The sequence below is a fragment of the Emydura macquarii genome, unplaced genomic scaffold, assembly GCF_026122565.2.
Source record: "Emydura macquarii macquarii isolate MOO-44397 ecotype Brisbane River unplaced genomic scaffold, CSIRO-AGI_Emac_v2 contig_71, whole genome shotgun sequence".
NCBI lineage: Eukaryota > Metazoa > Chordata > Testudines > Chelidae > Emydura > Emydura macquarii.
The window spans coordinates 11,875,953-11,896,737 of record NW_027130208.1 but is presented as its reverse complement, the minus strand read 5'-3'; the positions used below and the strand labels follow the sequence as shown (position 1 = coordinate 11,896,737).

General features: G+C 39.1%; 1 protein-coding gene and 1 long non-coding RNA gene across 2 annotated transcripts in view; one reads left to right on the top strand and one right to left on the bottom strand.

The window, feature by feature from the left end:
• CNTN6 (contactin 6) overlaps nucleotides 1–20,785 on the bottom strand; it is a 203,638-nt gene that overhangs the window by 100,209 nt on the left and 82,644 nt on the right. Inside the window, exon 4 of the mRNA XM_067542691.1 lies at nucleotides 20,313–20,488. Within this exon, the coding sequence (XP_067398792.1) occupies nucleotides 20,313–20,488 (176 nt within the window). The remainder of the gene's footprint in view (nucleotides 1–20,312; nucleotides 20,489–20,785) is intronic.
• Nucleotides 3,699–6,388, top strand: LOC137149238 (uncharacterized). Its single transcript, XR_010918706.1, has 3 exons — nucleotides 3,699–3,833; nucleotides 4,897–4,984; nucleotides 5,527–6,388. It is a non-coding gene; the product is annotated as an uncharacterized lncRNA (long non-coding RNA).

Sequence of the window (20,785 nt, the reverse complement as noted above, 5' to 3'; positions counted from 1 at the left end):
ACAAAGTTGAACTGTCAGATTACCCCATGAATGCTTATCCAAAAGGAAATAAGCCAAACCTTTTGTGGTTTGTGCATAAGTAATAAAACCCAGCACAAATCCTTCTCTCCCAGCACATTCTTTCTTCCCTTTTTCTAAGATAGCAAACAGAAGATAAGGTTTTATTTTTTCTTAAAATATAACAAAACACCGTGAAAAAAGTGTGTAGTTTAGTCAATGGCTTCCAATCCCCTTCCATTATTGTAAATTGTAGATTCACATTTTTGCTAAGAACAAGATTTTTCTGGTAAAAGAAGCTCTGTGACAGTGTGACAGGGGGCTGGCGAAGCACTGAGGGTTAAACCAGCCCTGCCACTGGAGCTCTAATTAAAGGGGGAATGCTGAGTAAGCCTGCGGGGACTGGGCTAACGAGGAACAGCTGTGAGGTTCGTTAGACAGGCCCTATAAAAGCTCACAGGAAGGCACTCACAGGAGGCTTACTGAAGGGAGATAGTAAGGGGTCAGCCTGAAAGGAAGATGCCTCAGCTGGAGGTGAGTTGCCCTGATCTGTTGGTTGAGACTGGGTGGCCCCAGGCTTGAGACTGCACCTGTAAATAATTGGTGGTGGGAAGAAAAGCCTGTAAATGAAGAGCTTGAGTGGGAGCTTGAAGCTGTATCTGGGTGTGGTTTGTGGGGGCAGAAGCCTGGAGTAGCAAGGAGGTGAGCACAGACCCTTTACAGAGATAGGAAAAAAAAGACCAATATTGTGAAGAATGTTTAAACAAACATGCACAATTAACCAAGTTTCTTGTTCTTAGAGCTCTTTGAGTAATATTACACATCACTCTGGAAACTGGTGCATTTGCTAGAAAACAGAAGACTGTAAGGAGAAACTTTAGTCTGATGGGGCTATGGTAAACTGTCTTTGTTCCACTCTCTAACTTTCCTTAAGGAATTGATTTCCCAATGTTTTTCATTTAAAACACTGAAGCCACCACTGATTAAAAATATCAATAGTGCAACAGTATTTTTTTAAAGTCTCAGAAACTACTTTGTTTCCTAATTATTAGGACTAATTTTCATGTAGCAAGAAATTATCTTCAGTATCTGACCTACAAGTGATATGCCAAAATCCCAGTGTAGGTATGTTGCCTATTTCACTGGCATTACCGGCAATATACTGTAGGTCAGATTTATTAAAGTGGGCAGCATCCACCACAGTTCAGGACAAGTTTTCAAAATAATTTAATTCACATTTGGTTACCTAAAGGAAGTGGCCAGATTATTTAGAGGTACTCAGAACCCATCAACTCCCATTAAAACCAATGGACACCTAGCAAGTGCTTAATAGTTAGTCAAAATAACTGACTGTTTTTGCAAACACAAAAAAAGTCTGCTCATCAGACAATCCCAAATCTTCATAAAAAAGCCTAGACCCCTGAAAAATGAGAGGGAAATGATTCATAAATACTTAAGCAGTACCTCATGGGATTTGTAGTTCAGGTGTCTCATTCTTCTCTAGGGGTCAGTTTCCTCAACCAGCCTATACTTCTTATGATGCATAGCAACCAGGGAGTCCCCTGATGCACTGTGACAGTTCAGGGGAGATCGGGAGATATAGTCTGGCTAGGGAACCTTGCCCATGGAAAAGGATGGTGGCATGAGGCACCTGAACTAAAACTCCCATGAGTGACTGCAGCTGCATTTCCTAATCCAACTTTTTGGCTGAAAATGTTCAATTTTTGGTCAAGTTTCTGGCTTTGTTTTTCACTTAAGTTGAAATTTTCCAATGAAAACAAACTTATTTTAAATTTTGTCACTTTCCCCCCAGCGTTTAACTATTTTGAAAATCTGCCCATTTATTTAAGTGATTAAATATAATCTGTTAGATGCTGAATTCTTTTGAAAATCAGGCCCGACATAAACATTTACAACAGCAGCAGAACCACACTGCCTTCCTTGTTATTGTGTTACCTAGCATAACTTTATAACATAACATGACATAACCTAATAAAGCATAATGTTGCCTGTCAAGAGCAGTATTAAATAAGATAGCAAAGATCAGGTGTTTGGCATGCATTTAGATTGCTAATATACACTTAGGAATAGGGTGGATCTGTAACAGATGGTATATTTCGCTAACGATAGTGTTTCTGCAGAAATCTATAAATAAGTTATTACCTAGTTCTCCATAATTCCTTCCATTCTTTGCCTGCATTTCTCTCCCTTTGTGAATAATCAGTTGCCGCACACTGTATTGCACTATGAGCTGCAAGTAAAAAAAAAAAGAATTTAAAAAAAAAAAAATCCCCTTTTCAGAATTGTGTGTGCTGGCAGATTACTATTGGTATGGCAAAATTAATCAAATGTAATAATGAGGTCATGCAGACTAAGCAAAACACTCGGATGACTAGGTGATTCTTCACAGTGAAGCGTGGAAATATATGGCTCATCTGTGTGTGGCAGCAAGTCGTCATGTTTGGTAGTGAACATTTGCAGACCTCAGCAAGAGAGAGAGATGCTTAGAGCAGGAAAAACATATGTTAGCCAGGGGAAGCTAAATTAGCAGATGACAGGATGATTTCTGATATAGGTAGAAAAATTTTGGGGTAGAAGGTTTTTCCAGATTTTCATGGGAAAGAAGTTGGTATAATGGGTGTAAATTGCTATGTCAACTTCAACAGAATTACACTGGTTTACATCAGCTAAGGATGTGGCCTGTGATTCTTAAATTTGGATATTCAATTACAGTAAAAACAGAGGGTAAAATGAATAGTGTTTTAGGGGAGAATGAACATCAGAGCAGCTTTGCTAAGTACTGCACTGCACTATGGGCAAAACCCATGGTGATCAGTGACGTGTTTAGTTAAGGTGATGTATGATGATATCTGGAGAAATGTACTAATGTAATATACACAAACATTTCCTGCTCAATGTGTTCATGCTACTGCATTAACAGGACTGATGATCAATCACTGAAAGGAGACTATATATCAGTCTTTTTTTAAAGTGTTTAATGCCAACCACTACAATAAATGCTGATTGTATCAGGAGTTTATAATTATTTTTATTTTTACCTACAGGATGCTTGATTTTTTTTTTTATTGTGCACTACTTTTAAACTAAGTGATGGAGTAATACTTTTAAGTCACACAGTAGCGCATCCTAACATGTCACAGTGCAATGGAGCAGAAAATAATTTAATGTTGTCTATGTATGCTAAGTTCACAGCTACATAAATTACAAAAGGGTAGTTGGGACATCTCCCAATTTGCTTAATCAGATTTCTTGCTTCAAGATGGTGGAGTGTTATTCAGTTCTTTTATATGCATTTTATAATGTCAGAGTGGCATAGCTGGCAGAATTCTCACCTTTCAGACAGAAGCTGGTCGGTAGAGAAAGGTGAATCGGTTCAAGTAAAACAAGAACTGGCTCTGAGCAGATTGTCCATCCCCTGATCTGAATAACAATTTTTGTTCCAGATACAATCCCCTGCATCTACTCCTACTCCTAATCCCACAAACACCCCTACTTTCCACCCATATTCTTAGCCCATATCATACAGCTGATTTCAGGGCACAGAATATTCTTTAGTGGGCTTTGACAACTGCTACCTATATGACCAATACGCTACTAATAACTCCCTGCTCTTAAAGTGCTCGTAGGTGCCTTGAATACAAATGAAGATACTGGAATCTGCTATGCTTGCTTACAGATACATGGCATTCTGATGTGTAGAAAATAATAAAACTGAATATTATTCTGTGAAGGAGGAGCAGAACAGGCATCAAGGCCATGAAGTACTGACACACACTTTGCAATAAATTAAATGCAGTATATGACGCCCATGCCAGGTGAGTGATAAATAGTGCTATCAATAGGAAATGCATGATTTAAGTAGAGACAGATAGCTTCAGAATGCTCATAGTTTGGGTTCACTTGGGATGCTAATAAAAAAAAACCCTATCAGAAATACCCAGACCTCCTGAGTCGGTAAATTTGGATGAGAAATGTCACAAGAAGAGGCTGTTTCATGATGTTTTCTGACATTTCCATCACTAATGCTCCCAGTTATAGCTGGAAATATGATGAGGATAGCCTTTATCATGGTATTCCAGCATTTCTTGTTGCAAACCAGGCCAGAAACACAAAGTAAGAAAGTAAAACTCTATGGGAGAGGAGGGGAAAATCATGATACTTTTTTCAAGATATGCGGACCAACTCATAAAGAAAGCAGTAATCCAAACATTTCACAAGTTCCAAAAAGATTTTGTTATAAATTCTAAAAATGGACCAAGCTTCAGAGAGCATTTTATTTTACCCAACACTATTGACCCTAGATTTAAGTCTATCAATATAGGACAGGACTTTTGCAACTATTTCTAGTACTGAGATGAAAATATCTCTTACATGCTGGAGAAACAATGGGTTTGGGATTGAGAGAAGAATGTAGAACCGGTCTTTGGGTGGATCCTTGAACCAACCTGCTAATGCAGAACACTATTTCAGAAAGGCAATGCTTGGACAGTCAATTTTATCCCTGCTCCAGAAAGGACCAGCATGTATTTCCACGTTATGCATGCTTACTGACCTTCAGGCTGCACAAATATGTGTAGTAGCCCACTGAACTTTCCATGACACACCATGTTCCTTTGAGGTCACCATTAGTGAGTCATTGTAACTTGCACCACTGTTTGAAGGCAATTGACGCAGATCATGCAGCAAGGTAGGTCAGATGCAACAGCACGTTTAGGTTTCTGTGCAAGGGATACTCTTGGGATATTTATTTCTAGATGATATAACACCACTAATTTGGGAGTGCATGAGATTTGGTGATAAATGATGTTGCTTTGTTGCCAATAGCTTAGTAGAAGGGAAAAAAATCTTGTTTTTATAACTGCTTTAACCTATTTTAAGGAATGAATATTGGACATCCCTGTATTACTGATTAGCAAACAAGGAAATAAGAGCATTTGAATACATGAGATTGTTACAGACAATTAAAGCAAGTCAAATTTACCACCTTGCATAATTACTAACAGTGCATCTGAATTAATGCAATTTCATGCTTTCTTAAACGTTTTGATTTTTTCCATAAATGTTTTGTCATTATGTAATCCCAAATATTAATGATATAATTATAGGCTAATATTGAATAATACAATGAACGCTAAGTCATTAGAAGTAAGAGCACTTCACAAGTTAGAAATCCTGCTGAGGAAAAATCAATAGGCTTTCTCACATTTTCTGTGGAGATGTGCTGATTTGTGATATACCACGTTGGGTTCCAGTTTCTTCTCTTTGATTTAGAGTGTGAGATAGATCATGACATGATTAGTGTAACTGGACATGATGTATGACAATGCAATCTTCCTCTGAGGAAAATGTGACCCAAAATTGTGAACTCGGCAGTTTTCAGAAAAAGTTCATTGTTAAAATTTGCAATAAGCAATTCTAGCTTTTGTGATTAGACTGGCTATTTGTTACCTATTTTTTTTCTGTGATGCATAATACTCATACAATACACTGTTATAGTGTATGTTACAGGGTTGCCTTCTATGCCCAGTTCACAGAGGATATGAACCTCTATTACAGCCGCCAGCTATGGAGCCTGGTTCCTTAGTTCAAGCTGTAGCAGCTCATGCTTTTAGTTTTGGACAGCCGTGGTTCAATCCTGGTGTGTCAAAGATGGGCGCCATCATGCATACACGAATGGTTTGTATTCACATGAGTCAGCCCCACTGCAAAAAATGAGACTATTCACATGATCAAAGATTTGCAGAACTGGGCCCTTAGACCCATGACTACCTTTGTTCCAGTATCTTTCCTCATCAAGAAGGTTCATTGACTTCAGTAGGGCTACAGAAATAATTAGGGCCAGATTCTGATTAGCCCTCATGCACATCCACAAGAGTGAAGGGCACCAGGATGCTCTCCAGAAGGCATTGTGCTGCCTAGATGTACAGTGTATCCACCTGGGCACTGTAGTTTTGAACAACCCCATGCAGGTTGGTTCTAAAATGCCACAATTGGTTGATGCATTAATAATATCAGTGTGTTTCTCGTCGTCATTGCTGAACACTTGAAAACTTTTTCTATAATTATGTATGTGTAACTATTTTAAAGAAATTGTTTTCTTTAAACATTTTAACTCTTAACTTAACAGGTTAACTCAGGTTTAAACTTGTTGCACCAAATCATCCTCACCTTGGTCACGTGGGAAATTTTATTGACGTCAGCAAAGCAAGCAGGATTTGGCTCACAATAAAATCTAGAGCTCTCACTTTAAATAGCATGAGGAAAACACATCTAAAAAGACATAAGTCCTCAACTAACTATTGCTGTTTGCAGTGTTCATTTTGGTCCCATGATACAAGAGAGGTGAAAGACCAACAGAAGTTGGTCTAATAAAAAGATATTAGCTCACCCATTTGTTGGTCTCAATTAACTAGTAGTAGAAGGGACTGGATAATTATCATTCTAAGCATTCATTATTAACTGCATCATATAGCTGGTTTGTTAAAATAGAAACCAGTAAGTAATACAGCAATGCATACAGTACTGCATTATCTGTACCATTACTTGTAATGTACATCTGGGCCCATGGGCTTGAGTACAAAAAAAAAAAATCAGCAAAAGGGAAATAAAAACCCTGATATAATGAATCTCTATGAACTGACTGAGATCATCAGAAAATGAGCCAATTAAATCAGGATCAATTATTAAAAATTTGATCTTACTTTAAATTTTTTTTAAATTTTTTAATTTAAATTAAATTTAAATTATCTTCAGAGTCCTTAAAATGTTCTTCTACAGAAGACACCTCTTTTTCAACATCATGGAAAATAGATAATTATGATAAACAAAAACAACCAAAACAACACATCAGGTAACCTTGGAATATGGGAGTGATAAATAACCCACAGTTTTGCATGTAAAAACAAAGCTTATTGAACACTTACTTTAGAAACCTCCATTGAAAGCATATTAATGTTATCTTTGAATGCTGGTTTGATGTATTTCAGGAGCTTTCATGCTCACTGATATAAATCAGTGGTTTTTCACCTTTCCATACTATGACCCCATTTTACAAAAGGGCCCATTTCCCATCTAGCCATAGAGAGAGGGACGGTCACAACCCACTGTGGACCCCTTCCTGACTCCTCAAATGGGAGGGCAGTGCATTGCAATTAAAAGCTTGATAATCCATATTCTAAATGTATATGGCATTTTTTAAAATGCTTGTGACATGACCTAGGCACAACAGAAGACAATATGAAAAATGATCTCCTTCATGGCATTGCCTCCATAGGCTCCCACTGTGACACCATATGCCCTGCCACCAAGCAGTGGAACTTATTAGAAAAATACTGGGGAAAACAGGACTATGTTCCAGTATTCTAGAACCAAGGGTATAAAAGCTCACAAAATGGTTCCACCTTCACATTGCAGGGCATTTGATCCTGTAGTGTGGATCTGTTAGGACCCTGTATTCATAAAAGTACTTACTTTGTTAAGCACCCTCAGTATCACCATGACAGCGCATAGTGACCCCATGCTGCTCAGATACCTCATAGAGTCACAAAATACTTCTTTAACTCTCAGAAGTGGAGTAAACTTATCAAATAACTTTTCTAACAGTTCTGTATCCTGATAATGGTGTTGATCTTTCTTTTTTTAACACTATCTAATCTTAGATTTCCCATAAATTCATCCTTAAAAGCAATCCCATCTCTAATTAAGGCTGCTGGAAGCTGCTTAGCATTATCCACTTCCTGTTTTAAATCCTCGTATTTTCCACTAAACGTTTAAAAAGCGTCTCTCTACTACCATGTATCTTTTCTGTTCCCTTTGAAAAGACATGTTGGGTAAGACTCCAAATTGTCATTAATATAATCTTGTGTTGCAACAATAGCCCATAGCACACAATAGAGACACCATGATCAGTGCTGAACTAACAGCCACAGAGAGTGCTGATGTGTCCATTCCACTAGGCCCAGGTAGAAATGCTGGCGTGATATTTACTGCTCATGTTCCACTGTACGCCCTGGGATATACCAGAGCCCTATCTTACCGTCTGTTTAACAGGAAACCTTCATCCTTTTTTCCCCCTCCTATCTTCCTGCACAAAGACACACTAGTTCTGGACAGAGTATGTTATTTCTCCTTCACTTGGAGGCTGAAACACCCCACCCCTGCCCAGGCCTGTTTCTCATGACAGAGCTGTTTGGAATAGGTGAGGGAAGAAAGTCAGTAAACAAAATTCATCCCTTTAGAGATCTATTCAATGAATAACTTCACAGGAGGTCTCAGATCCGCTTAAATTGACTCTGGAGAGTCTGATGGTGAGTTGAATTGTAATGAGAGGCACCATATGCTGAGTGTTAGACAGCCATCATTTGCCCACAGCCTGACCCATTTAAGAATTAGCAGCAGAGTGCAACTACCCATTCAGTGATTTCTGAGATGGTGTAGGATGATGTTTAAAGGTTTGGCTTTTTCAGTTATGTCGCCTTCCTCATTTAGAGTAAGTTGCTGTGGCTGGGTAAGGGACATAAGCAAATATTTTTTTAAATCTATCAGTTAAATTGCAGCTAATGTGTAGTAATGGTCAGTAGAAAGTTGGCCTTACAATTAAGGGCCTGGACTGGGACTTTGGAGATCTGGGTTGAATTTATGACTCAGTCTTGCTGAGTGACCTTGGGCAAGTCACTTACCTTAAAATATTAGCGCTATTTACAATTTAGGTGCCTAATACCTTTAAAAATCTGGCCCTTAATCTCTCTGTGTGCTAGATCCCCTGTTGTAAAACATGGAGAGCAACACTTTCTGTCTTGTAAATTAAGAAAATATGCCCCCTTCTGCAAGCACAACAATGGAGGAACAGCAGAAGACCACTGTTAAATTAAACAGTGAAGTAGAGAAAAAGCCTTGATTTTATATTTGCTATGGGCACAAGGAAACTCTCTGCCCAGAAGCATATCCTATGATGTCCTTCAGCTGGACCATATCTCACTCTTTTTCATCTATAACGTTAGCAGCATAAAATATTAAAACCCACTTCTGAAGCGAGCGAGGGTGAACTGTACTGAGCAGTGAGTATTGATGGAGGCTTTTACTCTAAACCCCATCTGGAGGCCAGAGGCACATTCAAGAAATTGACCCTCATAAAAAAAAACAAAATATATTTTTAATATTTTATTTTCTTGAACAGTTTTCTCGCTTGTCGTCATAAGAGTCCATTTGTCATCTGTCATCACAGAGTCACTTTACCCTCTGCATGAGTTTTCCTTAGATTGGAGTGTTCTTAAAAACAGATTTCTCTCCACAGTCTAAATCAAATGGATCAAATTAATCTTCAATGCATCTCCACTGACTTCAATGCAGCTACACCAGGGATGGACTTGATCCCTTGTGTTAATGCTACTGCCACGAGACATAGTTTAACTCTTACCTTGAACTGGTCTCTTCTATTTCTATTTACTACTCTCCTATTTGGATCTGATTTGTCAGTATGCATACAGGTGTTTATGCATGATTAATTCATTTGTTCACTCAGACTCTGATCCTGCAGTTGGTTTTGAGCCTATGTAGCCCTGAACCCGCACAAACCCAGTTTTGTGACTGGGGCTTTGTTCGCCATATCTGGCAAGCTGCTGAGCACCTCCTGTGAAAGGCTGAGTGCTCTCAGCTCTAGTTATTTATTTATTTTGATTGGTCCTAGGCACCCTGACCCAACATTATAAATAATAACCTATGCCAATAAAATATAAGCAAGAAAAGCACAGAAGATCCTACAACATATGGGCTTTCCACTCAAAACACAGCTAAGATACCCATCTCACCCGCTCTAGCCCTTTCCAAATGCTCATCTAGAAAGATGAACTCTGCAGTAGGTCCTTAATGGATCTTGAGACAGTACAGGATTGTCCATCTGGACCCTTGACATGCCCTCAAACTCTTCTCTCTCCCCCACATATCCTGTACTGAAGCAAGGGTGGGGTCGAGTCACTGGGGCCAGCTGCTGTACAAAACACCAGCAGTGACATCCCCCTGAATTTTCTGGAATTCCCCTGGGTAGTGAAAAAGGGCCATATTGCAGCTTATGAATGTGACCCTAGTTCTACTGTTTTCAAATTTAACTCCAGAGGTTAACATCTTAGAAGTGAATATTTATAGCTCTGTGAGGTAAAAACAATGTGATTCTTCATATCAGAATTGATCCTTTTTTCCTTGAATAGCTAAGTTTGGGCCTTTCTCATTTTCATAATTAAAAGTATTTGTGATGACTCTTTCTGTCCCTTGAACATAAACTGTACAATTTAAAGACTAAATTAGCTCTATCTTATGTCTTTGAAACCTATATTAAGCAAGATTTACTTGTGCTACAAGAATAAATAAGTAATAAAAAAGTGATCTAATTACTTTTTGTTCAAAGAAAACAGTCATTTATCATGGGGAATTTTATATGGTTTTCTTTTTTCTTTTTTTTTTTTCCCCAAATCTCCATCTATCTTTTTATTTTTGGTGCCAAACCAAAATAAAAAAGCTCGTGGACATTGTGGATATTTCATAATTTATTGGAATCCAAGTTATAGTGTGCAATGAAATTAGGACAGATAAAAAGGAACTTCACCCGCACCACACAAAGAGAGTGGTTTTACCCTTCAAAAATATTAAATTTTATCAATCAGAATCCAGCATCTCTGGGCTCTGTAGCTGCTTTGTTACCAACAATAACTCAATCACACAAATTGCTTTTCCAATACAACTGGCAACAGGCTGATTTAGGATAAAAACAGAAGAGTAAATAATATATAAGTAAAAAATCATCTTCAAATACTTATTTTATAGACCGGGAGTTTTGGAACAAGAGCAAGTGACATACTCAAGATCACACAGGAAGTCTGTGATGGAAATAGAAAGTAAACCCAGGTCTCCCAGGGTATGGCGTAGACAATCTTGGGTTGAAAGACTCGGGCTAGTGAGGTTTGCACTAGCTCTCTAAAAAGAGCTGTGTAGAGAGCGCTTTGAAGTTTCAACTTGGGCTCTGAAGCCTATGGAGGGGATGGAATGGAGCGCTCATTGGTGATCTGTGCTCATATACAGATGGACAGGTTCATGTTGTACAAGGCAGAGCTTTTCCAGCCAATTGGGATTTGTTTCTAGATAATAAACATTTGTGAACTCCAGTTTTACCTATTACAACTCACTATATACAGAAGTATAACCTATTCCTATCGGTCACACATGGGATTAGGCATTTATTGCTGCTAGCTATTGGAGTACCCAGTCACAATAAAGATCCCAACAAGGATCTCAGGGTTGTGGACCTACTCAAGGCAGATGGCTTGTCAACAGTGGGGTATCTGGAAAGCATTATTCTCCTCCTACCAAGCATCAATTTAGTCATACTTGAGTTTAGTATAATGAGCTGCTCTTTCCTCATTTGGGAGAAACACTGAGGGAGGGCAGTCAGTAATTCATGGCTGCTACATGACCTCTTTGAGGGTGACCCCTGAGTGAGGTGAAATATATTATGTTTCTAATCATCAGCAGAGTGAGGTTCTGGAACAGTCTTTCAATAGGAACAGGGGGGCAAACAACTTAACCATTTTAAGACAGAGCTTGACAAATTTCTGAATGGGATACTATGAAGGGTTTGCCTCTGATAGATGACCCAGGAGGTCCTTCCAGTCCTATGTTCCCGTGTATTCAATCTGGTCCTATATGTGTATACAAGTTGAGACAAGCTTCTCCACTGCTGATATGGGAACACTTTTAAGCAACAATTGTGTGTTTCAGGTGGCACAGTCTGTTGTTACATTTAGGTGCCATGGTAATGCAATGTAAAACAAAGGGCAAAACTGTGACTTGCCCTATATGCCCCTACAGGGGTGTAAGAGGTATGGGGTGACCCTGATGTGGTGTTCCTGGTCTGAATTTGGCAGTGCTACTTCCCTGCACCTCATAGGAAGGTAAGGAGTGGGCAGAGAGGGGTTGGTAATAATTGGACTGTTGGGTCTATCTTCCCGCCCCCAATCATTGTCTGGTACTAGAGTCAGTGTTGCTGGGGAAGTAATTTGTTGCTGATATGGGTCAATTGGAAGTGCCTTCCATCTTTGGAAGTCACAAGTCCTTCCCTGGGCTGTTCTGAGGGAGACACAGTAATGGGTTGATCCTTACTAAGGATGAGACACGGGGTAAATTTTTCAAAAGTGCCTAAGTGATTTAGGAGCCAAAAGTCCATTTTCAAAAGTGACAAAGTTAATAGGACTTAGGCTTTTAAGGGTCTAAAGCCAGCTTCTCAAAGATATTTAGGTGCCTAATTCCTGGAGTTACACACTTTTGACAATATGGGCTGAAGTCCTCTTTGAAGACAGTCTTAGACTCCTAATTTACTTATGAGCTTTTGAAAATTTGACCCATAATTCTCAACCCTGGTCAAAATGAATAAAATGTAAACAATACAATGGAATTCATTTGTTAGGGAGGAAAAAATGTTGCAATGATTTTTATGTCCTACAAGAAGATAAAGTCAGGCTGATCAGTATGCAAGCCTTTGTGGGTAATTAATTGGTAATCAGTGGTTCAAATTACCTGAGAACGCTTTTACTCCAGAGCAGTAGATACTACACCCATCACATCTTTAATCATGATATAATATTTACAATGGGCATCTCAACACCTGTACAGTAGCACACTATCAGCCAAGCTAGTAGCGTATGAGTCGTTTAATCTGAAATTCATGCATGTCAAGACTTCATAGGTTCAGAATATCTGATCTGATTTATCTGCATTGATTTTTCCATTTTCTGTTTCAAAACATATGGTTCAAGTAAAAAGGGTTATGACATTCTGAGGCATACTATATTGCTTTGTGATATTCATGTAATATGTGTGCAGTCAAAGGTAAACAACATGATGGAGTAATCAGATGCAAAGTGGGATTTTACGCTTTCTGAGCATCTCATACAAAAATTGTCTAATAGGGTTTTGCAAGTACTTGAGACTGTCATGATCTAACTAAGACTAAATGGATCTGAATGTTTTTTAAATATCCTGTCCTAAAATAGCTAGATACAAATCAAGATTTGGGGATTTGGGTTTTTTGTTTTTGCTTTTTTCTGTTACAAAATGGAAAGTTCATGTCCTTCTCTTCCAGTTGTCACTTTAACCAAGAGAATATTTTGTGTGTTCTATACCTGCAGCAGTCAGGCAAACACCATGTTAGAGCACTCAGGAAATCCAGATTTCTTCCATCTAGTCCAATCCCTGCTTTTGCATCCAAAATCCTTGGAGCACAGTGCCAGCATTGAATCTTCTCTCCAGCCAAGAGCAGGGAGGATGAAAAGGGAACATGAGATGATCTCTCTAACAGAAATGTCACTGATAAGAAGGTCCAGGTTCTGGTACCTTTACAATGAGTAGCACCTTACTTTGAATAATCCTATTTAAATCAATTGGATTCAAGTGAATGTAGTCATAAAATGCCAAACAAAATAACTTAATTTAAAACCAAAGCTCTGTTTACAATATGTGTGTGTGGTGGGAAGAGGGGGGAGAGAAGTGTGTACAAATGTGATGCGGCCTGATCCAAAGGTATTGCTTTCCTTGGAAACCCATTAATCTTGTATCTGAATTCAAGTTCTTGTGAATATTTACTGGAATTCACAAGTAAAAATCAGGATTTCTGAATGTGAAGTGACTTTTGCATGGAAAAGAAATAGACCTCATTAAATAGAAATCACCATCACTTCTTCTGATTGGTGATGGAGTATGTGACAAAATGATTTTCATGTATTAGACAGAATCTCATTTAAGATTCCTGCCAAATTGTATGTTTTAAATATTTGGCCTGCTGTTTTCACTCTCTATGAATAGTCATGAATGATATTTTTTTTTTTCCATATAATCTGATTCACAACAAAGTCTTTTTTCTTGAGTATGTTATTTGACTTGTCATTTCTGGAATGTGCTTGTATACTTTTGGATCATTACTTGGGAACTAGAAGAAATAATAATAGGCAAGGATGGACTGTTTTACTGCAGCTGGTTATAGGTATTTTCCCCAAGCCCAATTGTTTGCATGCACTCATTTTACTTAAAACTGATGAAATAATTAAAGCAAATACCCTGTTCTTGAGGATTAGAATCCTAGCTGCAGCAGCACTCGGAGAGTTCTTTGTGATGTTTTTCTCTTAAGGAATTAAATGTGAGTTTTATAATCTTCATTCATAAAGTAATATGTATGAAGAAAGTGCATCCTGACTCCAAAGTAGAAGAGAAATGTCCACTGATCAAAACTCTTCCATGAATTGGGATGCTTTCCAATCCTGTGGATTTTCTGATGTTGCTGTGCTTCCACCATCTCTCTTTCTGGCAATGAAATTATACACCCAAATCACTGCTTTGATTGGCTCTCTGACATTTTCTAGAAACACCATTTTCTAGTGGCATTATCACCAAGGATCCTGTCATTGCACTCTGGGTCTCTAGGAAGATGCTATCAGTGTATATTTTTAATGCTACGTTTGTGAAGGGAAATGCAAACTAAAACTCCCAAGTGAGGGAAGCCTGCACCTGAGTCGGATGCAACATCTTTGTTTTAGAAAATACCATGCTGAATGCAGAACCAGTAGTTAGTTAATGGTCATCCAATATTTGTATATCATCACTCAACCAGATTATCATACAATACTTTGATTGTTCAGACTGGGTAAAGTGTGGTAAAGATGGGCACGGGACTCTGGCTGCCACTCAGCATTTGAATAGTGGCTGAAGTCCCTCTTGTGTAGTGTTTTGAGATCACTGGATGCACAGGCACTCAGATTCCATGGCTCCCACACTGACCTGCCCCTAGTTCTCCCCCATCACCACCCTCCCAGTTGAGGCTACCCCCTCCGCATGGCACAAAGGAAATGCACAGGCATCTCTGCAGGGCGGCTCTCTCAAAGGCTCCCCCCATTCAGGGCTTAGTCATTGCATAGAGTCTCAGGCTGGACCTCTGCAGCATGGTTGAATTTGTCACCTAGATGATGAAAAAGATGGAGGCCGACTCCTGACTTTGGGAGTGCAGGGGGAGGGAGATGATTCAGAATCTAAATCTATAGTTCTGGATCCACTTTTTGTAACAGGCTGCAAAAGCAAGATCCAGGATCTGCTTATTTGAAGGGGCTGGAAATCCAGATATGGATTTGGATTTGAATTATGCAGCTCCCGTTCTTACCTAGATAACAATTTCACATTGAAAAACATATTCAGCAGTGAAGAGTCAAAGCTGTATTGTAGCTTCTAATTTAAATGTATATTCTTTATGGGGAATATTTACAACTTACTTACACCAGGAAGCATTAGTAACCTAGACATGGCCATGCCACCTGTCCTGCTAAAGCATCTATGTGCTCACGCTATCCTCCCTCCCACTGAAACTGTCTTTAGTAATCTATGTCCCTTCCTTCCATACCATATCCCTCCTGCAGCTTTGGTCTGACAGCTCTGTTTTTAATGGAGTATAAGCAAGAAACTCCAGCTGAATCTGAAGACCTATTTCTAATCTCATGGAACAATTGTTTTGTAGGAAAAGCTCATAATTTTGGGGGAAAAAATTGTATTTTTCACAAATCTTGTTGAAATGTGCAATGAATATGTGGCCAATCAGTTTGAGAAGAGAGAGGAAGACTTGAAGTTACTTTGAGTAACAATAATTTATATTATTTATTTAATTTATATTATTATATATAACTCATGACTATTTACCTTCTAATAAAGAAACAAATATACTTAAAATTCCCCTTCTCAATTAAAAGGCTTGATTCAGTTTGAACTATACAGAACAAGAACTACTGTTTAGGACTTGGATTGAAATAGCGGGTTGGGGCCCCCAGTCAGAGCTCAGGCCTTCTCTGTGCAAGGCCCTGTGCCCACACGTACACTAAAATATACACATCCTGTCACAAAGAGGTTAGCATAAGATATGAGACGACAGATGTGTACACGAAACAAATGGAGGGAGGTGTGAAGATAGGGAATAGGAGAATGTAACAGTGAAATAATCATGGTTCATATATAATTAGCAGTTGCTACATAATTACAATTCCTTCCACTACTGCTATTTATTTATACAGGGTCTGATTATGCCGCTCGTAATTTGGTTGAATAGTACCTTACTAGGTAACTAACCTTGAAGCTGGACCCAATTGGGCAGATCCCTGCGTTCCCACAAAGCCCTACTGTGGTCCCTGCAGACACAGCAGCAGGCTCAGGGCCTAGGTGAGTAGTCCACTGAAATCAATGAGACTACACATGTAGTCAGGTGTTACTAGGGTGACCAAATGTTTTATAGGGACAGTCCTGATATTCAGGGCTTTGTCTTATCTATTCTTACCTTAACCTTATCTATCCTATTACCTGCCTCCTCCCATCCTGATTTTTCACACTCACCGTCTGGTCAGCCTAGGTCAGTGGTCCCCAAACATTTTACATTGTACCCCATCTGTGCCCCTCCTCCCATCTGGCAACAGGGCCCCGGTTGCAGCTGTGGGGCTCCAGGAGCTGCGGCAGCTGGGGGCCCATGGGTGGGTGCCAAAGCTGGGCACCGAGGCCGGAGCTATGGCCGGGCACTGGGGACTGAGACCCTGTCAGGGGCTGTGGCAGAGGAGGCTGGGCCAGAAGCTAAGTGGCCATGGGACCAGGAGCCCAGGCTGAGTGCTGGGGGCTGTGGCAGGGCCAGGGTCGCAGCTGAGGGAGACAGGAGTAGAGTTTGGGGCAAAGTTGGGCTGGGTCTCCCCCCCTCCCCCCCCCAATGGGGCAGGCCCAGGCCCTGCTGTGTCCCCCCAACATTCCTCCATTCCCCCCTAGGGGAGAGTGCCTCACAGTTTGGGGACCTGTTCCCTAGGTGCTACTATATGTAAAAGTGGCAGACCTGAGCCATTGTTTGTTTGAGGCAAAAAATACAAATACAATGTTTTGAACTTGATAAAAGTTAGTTCTGTAGGATCCAGTCCTGAGTTCCCATCCAATGCAGTAAGGGAAGTTTATGGGGCCTTGGAGTGGGCAAGATACTAGGTGGCTTAAATGTACTAAGTGTATTGCAGTATTAAGGAATGCAATTTCCAGTTATCAAAGAAAAATCAGTGCTTGATTTAACAAGGCCTTTCCCTTCATTTTAGAAGAGCAATTTTGAGACTCTATGTTTTGCACCACAATTTTAATTCTCTTTTGATTGAACCCATAGGTGGAAAAAAGGTTAAAAGTTACATAGCACATTCATTTATTATAGGATTTGGGCCAAGAGCCATGCAGGTACCATTTATGAAAGTGACTAGATTAAATTAATTAAAATCTCTTTCTGTCCTCCTGTCTATTCACCTGTCTGTCAAGGACTTTATACTATATCCTCACCGATGTGCCCTAGTGCCTTTCTCAATGTCACTGTCTTTTCTTTCTATAAACCAGGTTACAGGCCCCATGTTCAGGGTGACCGTTTTTATTGAGTGCATTCTCATTTACACATGATAATTATATAATTTGTAAACAAATTTCACCTTCACTTCAGTTTCTTGCTGCATTGTCTGACTGACAGGAAAAAAGGTGTAAGTTTCTGTCATTTCCTCTGATAATGAAGCTTTTTACCGGAAATGTGGATCCCATATCCTCTCTTTTATACTTCAGTATACTAGTTCTAATGTTGGCTGACACTTATTGGTTCATATGGTCCACACAAATGAGAACTAGGAACTTGTGTTCTCACAAGTAGCTGTGGGAAGTGTATATCTGGGGACATGAAGCCTCAGTAAACAAACTGCTTGACCTCTAACCTCTTTAGCCTGTAGTATTTCATCAAGGGACCTTAGTTGTCAATGAATTAAGTTCTGATAAAATGCTTCAGCAATGTAGAGTACAGAAAAACCCATATTAAACAGACAAGGCCACTTAACACTGTCCACATAGCCATAGTCCTTATTAGTTGTTGAGTTGCTTTAGTTGCATTCAGTTGTGATGTACTTCTTATGTGGTTTTCTGGTTAGCAGAATTGCCTGGGAAAAGTTATTTGTGCTTTCCTTTAGGTTTTGGTTTACTTTACCCCAGATAACTGTCGGACAGTTGCTGGTTCACAAACCTAGAAGTGAGAGGGTTGTCATAATCTCCGGTGTAGTAGACTTGCTTTCCACTGCTGAAACATATTGCATTCTTACTTGTAGATCCTAATAATAATTGCCTGGCAAAGACAATTTCTTCAGCATTCTGAGGTCTAAATTGTCCTCCTGAAGGGAGTGGCCCTGTTTTTGGTCTAGCACTATGCAAACAAGTTAGCTCATGCTCAGTTTGGAGATATGCATCTTTGCAGTTTGGCTCAGATTTATTCTCATCTTCAAGTTCTTTGGCCAAATAGTGGTTTGTCCTTTTCTTCCATTACTTGACAAAGTTTTTTCTTCTCTGCATCAGGGAGATCTTTCAGTGGATTTTACTTTAAACACAAGCTCCGCATATGAAATGTTTCTCTGTCAGCCAACCTGGCTAATTCTCTTGATCATGTGATTCATGCCACAAATTGTGTAAAAACAACATGCAACAGCCTAGGACAGAATGGTTTCCCTTCCTTCTTCCAAGTGAAAAGAGACAGCAACTCCTTTTTTCAGATTCCTTTTCCATTCATCCAATGCTCTTTCATCTTGTAGCTCCCTCCTTCTCTTCCCCACTTTAGCCAGGCTGTAAAAAGAGGAATATTCCCAGAAATCCTTAGGAAATCCTGTGGGTAGGGCCCTGATGCCTTTTATTTTTCCTACAGGCTCCCCTTTTGGGTGTATGCATCTTTCTCCTGGAAGGCAATGTGCCAGTGGGTGAAGGAAAGGAGAAGTTTTCATTCATCAGATTTGATGCTGGACCCTGTGATAGACACCTTGATTGCAGGTATTTCTGTGGCCTATATGCAGCCTTCAGCCTCTTCCTTATAGGCCCTCCTAGGCATTTTCCCTTTCCTCTCTTGATCCCCTCCTCCTCCATTCATTCTCTGGTTTCCTCCCGGTAACCTACCTTGTTTCCTTCTTCACTCGCAGTCTCCACAAACAAAATTCTAAGATAGCTGTTCCATTACTTCTGCCTGACAGAGATTTTGTTTTGTCACAAAGCAAATTTCACCTTCAAGCTTGGAATTCATTCCCCATGAACAAAAGGTAGCTTGCAGAAATGTTTGAGAAAAGCAAATATAAAAGGGTAAGAATATGATGAATTAAAATTTGGTTTTCATTTGCCCAGCTCTAGAGACCAAAGCTCTTTGCTTAAGAAATGCAGTGGGAAAATTATAAAAGCCAGTACAAATGATAGACCAAATGATCAGCTTTACCAAAAGAAAGTCTGGGAACCATCTCAACCTCTGATGTCTCCTTTGTATAACCTCTGTGACATGAGATTTACTATAAGAAATGGAACAGGATTAATAATTAATACATTTACTGATGTCTGAAATAGCGACATAAGGTTGGCTTCAGATGTATGTTTTATTAATAAGGTTTGAAAACAATTGCTTTCTCACAGTAACAGACAGCGCAGACCTTTATATTGAAAAATATGAGTGCGAGAAAAATGTGCGGTTTCCTTCAAATTTCCTTTGAGGGTACCAACAGAATTCAGTCGCCACTCAAAAATGTGCAGAAGAAATAATAAAAAGGGTTAGCATAATAATTCTTAAACTGTTTCAAACAGACATCACCAACTGCATCCAGCCCGTCTGAAATATGACACATTTGATCAGGGCACAACAATAGCCTTTTGCACAGTATATAAGGAAGAAGAGTATCTTACTGTATGCCTGTTAATGTAACAAAATGTTACTGAGATAATTACTGGTGTGACATTTATGTGACTCTGCTGGACATTGTTATGCTGTAGCAAATTTAAAGCAAAACCTCTGCAACCTCTTTTTTTTTTTTTTTTTTTTTTTTTTGCATATGTGGCTAGGTGTGGAACCAGATAACTTATGAACAGCACTCATGCCAAAAACAAAACAAACAAACCAAAAAAACCTCTCTTAAAAAATCATGACAGCTTTATTAAACAAAAGTAATTGCATTCATCTTCCTTGACCTTTCAGTCACCTGTGGTAATTATTGTTCTCTGAGTGCCGTAAGGAATCGGAAGTCTGTTTTTTTTTTTTTGTTATGAATATTTACGAGAAAAGAGGGGTTTTTATTTAAAATAGAAAAGCCCTGAAGAGGTAAGTCCAGCCCTTTCATTGTGGTCATCAAGATACTTTAATTATGAGATAAATTACATTTCACATACAGAATTACTTAGAAAGTAATGCTTTAATAAATACAATCTGACCAACTTACATGCAAATTGAAGCTTTGCCTTCCTGCTCAGAATTGTTCCCAATGAATTTGTGGCCAAACACTGGTATGTTCCGATATCCTGTTTGGTATGTGGGTTATTGATTACCAAGCTGCCTCCAATCAACCTGTAGTGATAACTCATGGTAAGATCAATATCTGTGCCATTTTGCTTCCACCTTTAAGGGGAAAAAAATCAAATTATGCTTATAATTTACAGAGCCTATTCATATTTATCAAATAGCGTGCTGTAGCATACCTGTAACAATAAATGTGTGGTTAAATATCAGAATGCTTTTTATATCAATCTTAATATTATCAATAATTCTATTGTTTGAAAATCTTTACTGTTCTTATGTTACTCACAGATTTCAACCAAAGGTTTACAAAAAGTCATTATAATTTATTCATAAAAACTAAATTATCCAGCCAGTTGGAAGTACAGAATATGCCTTGGCTGCAGATACATTATTTTT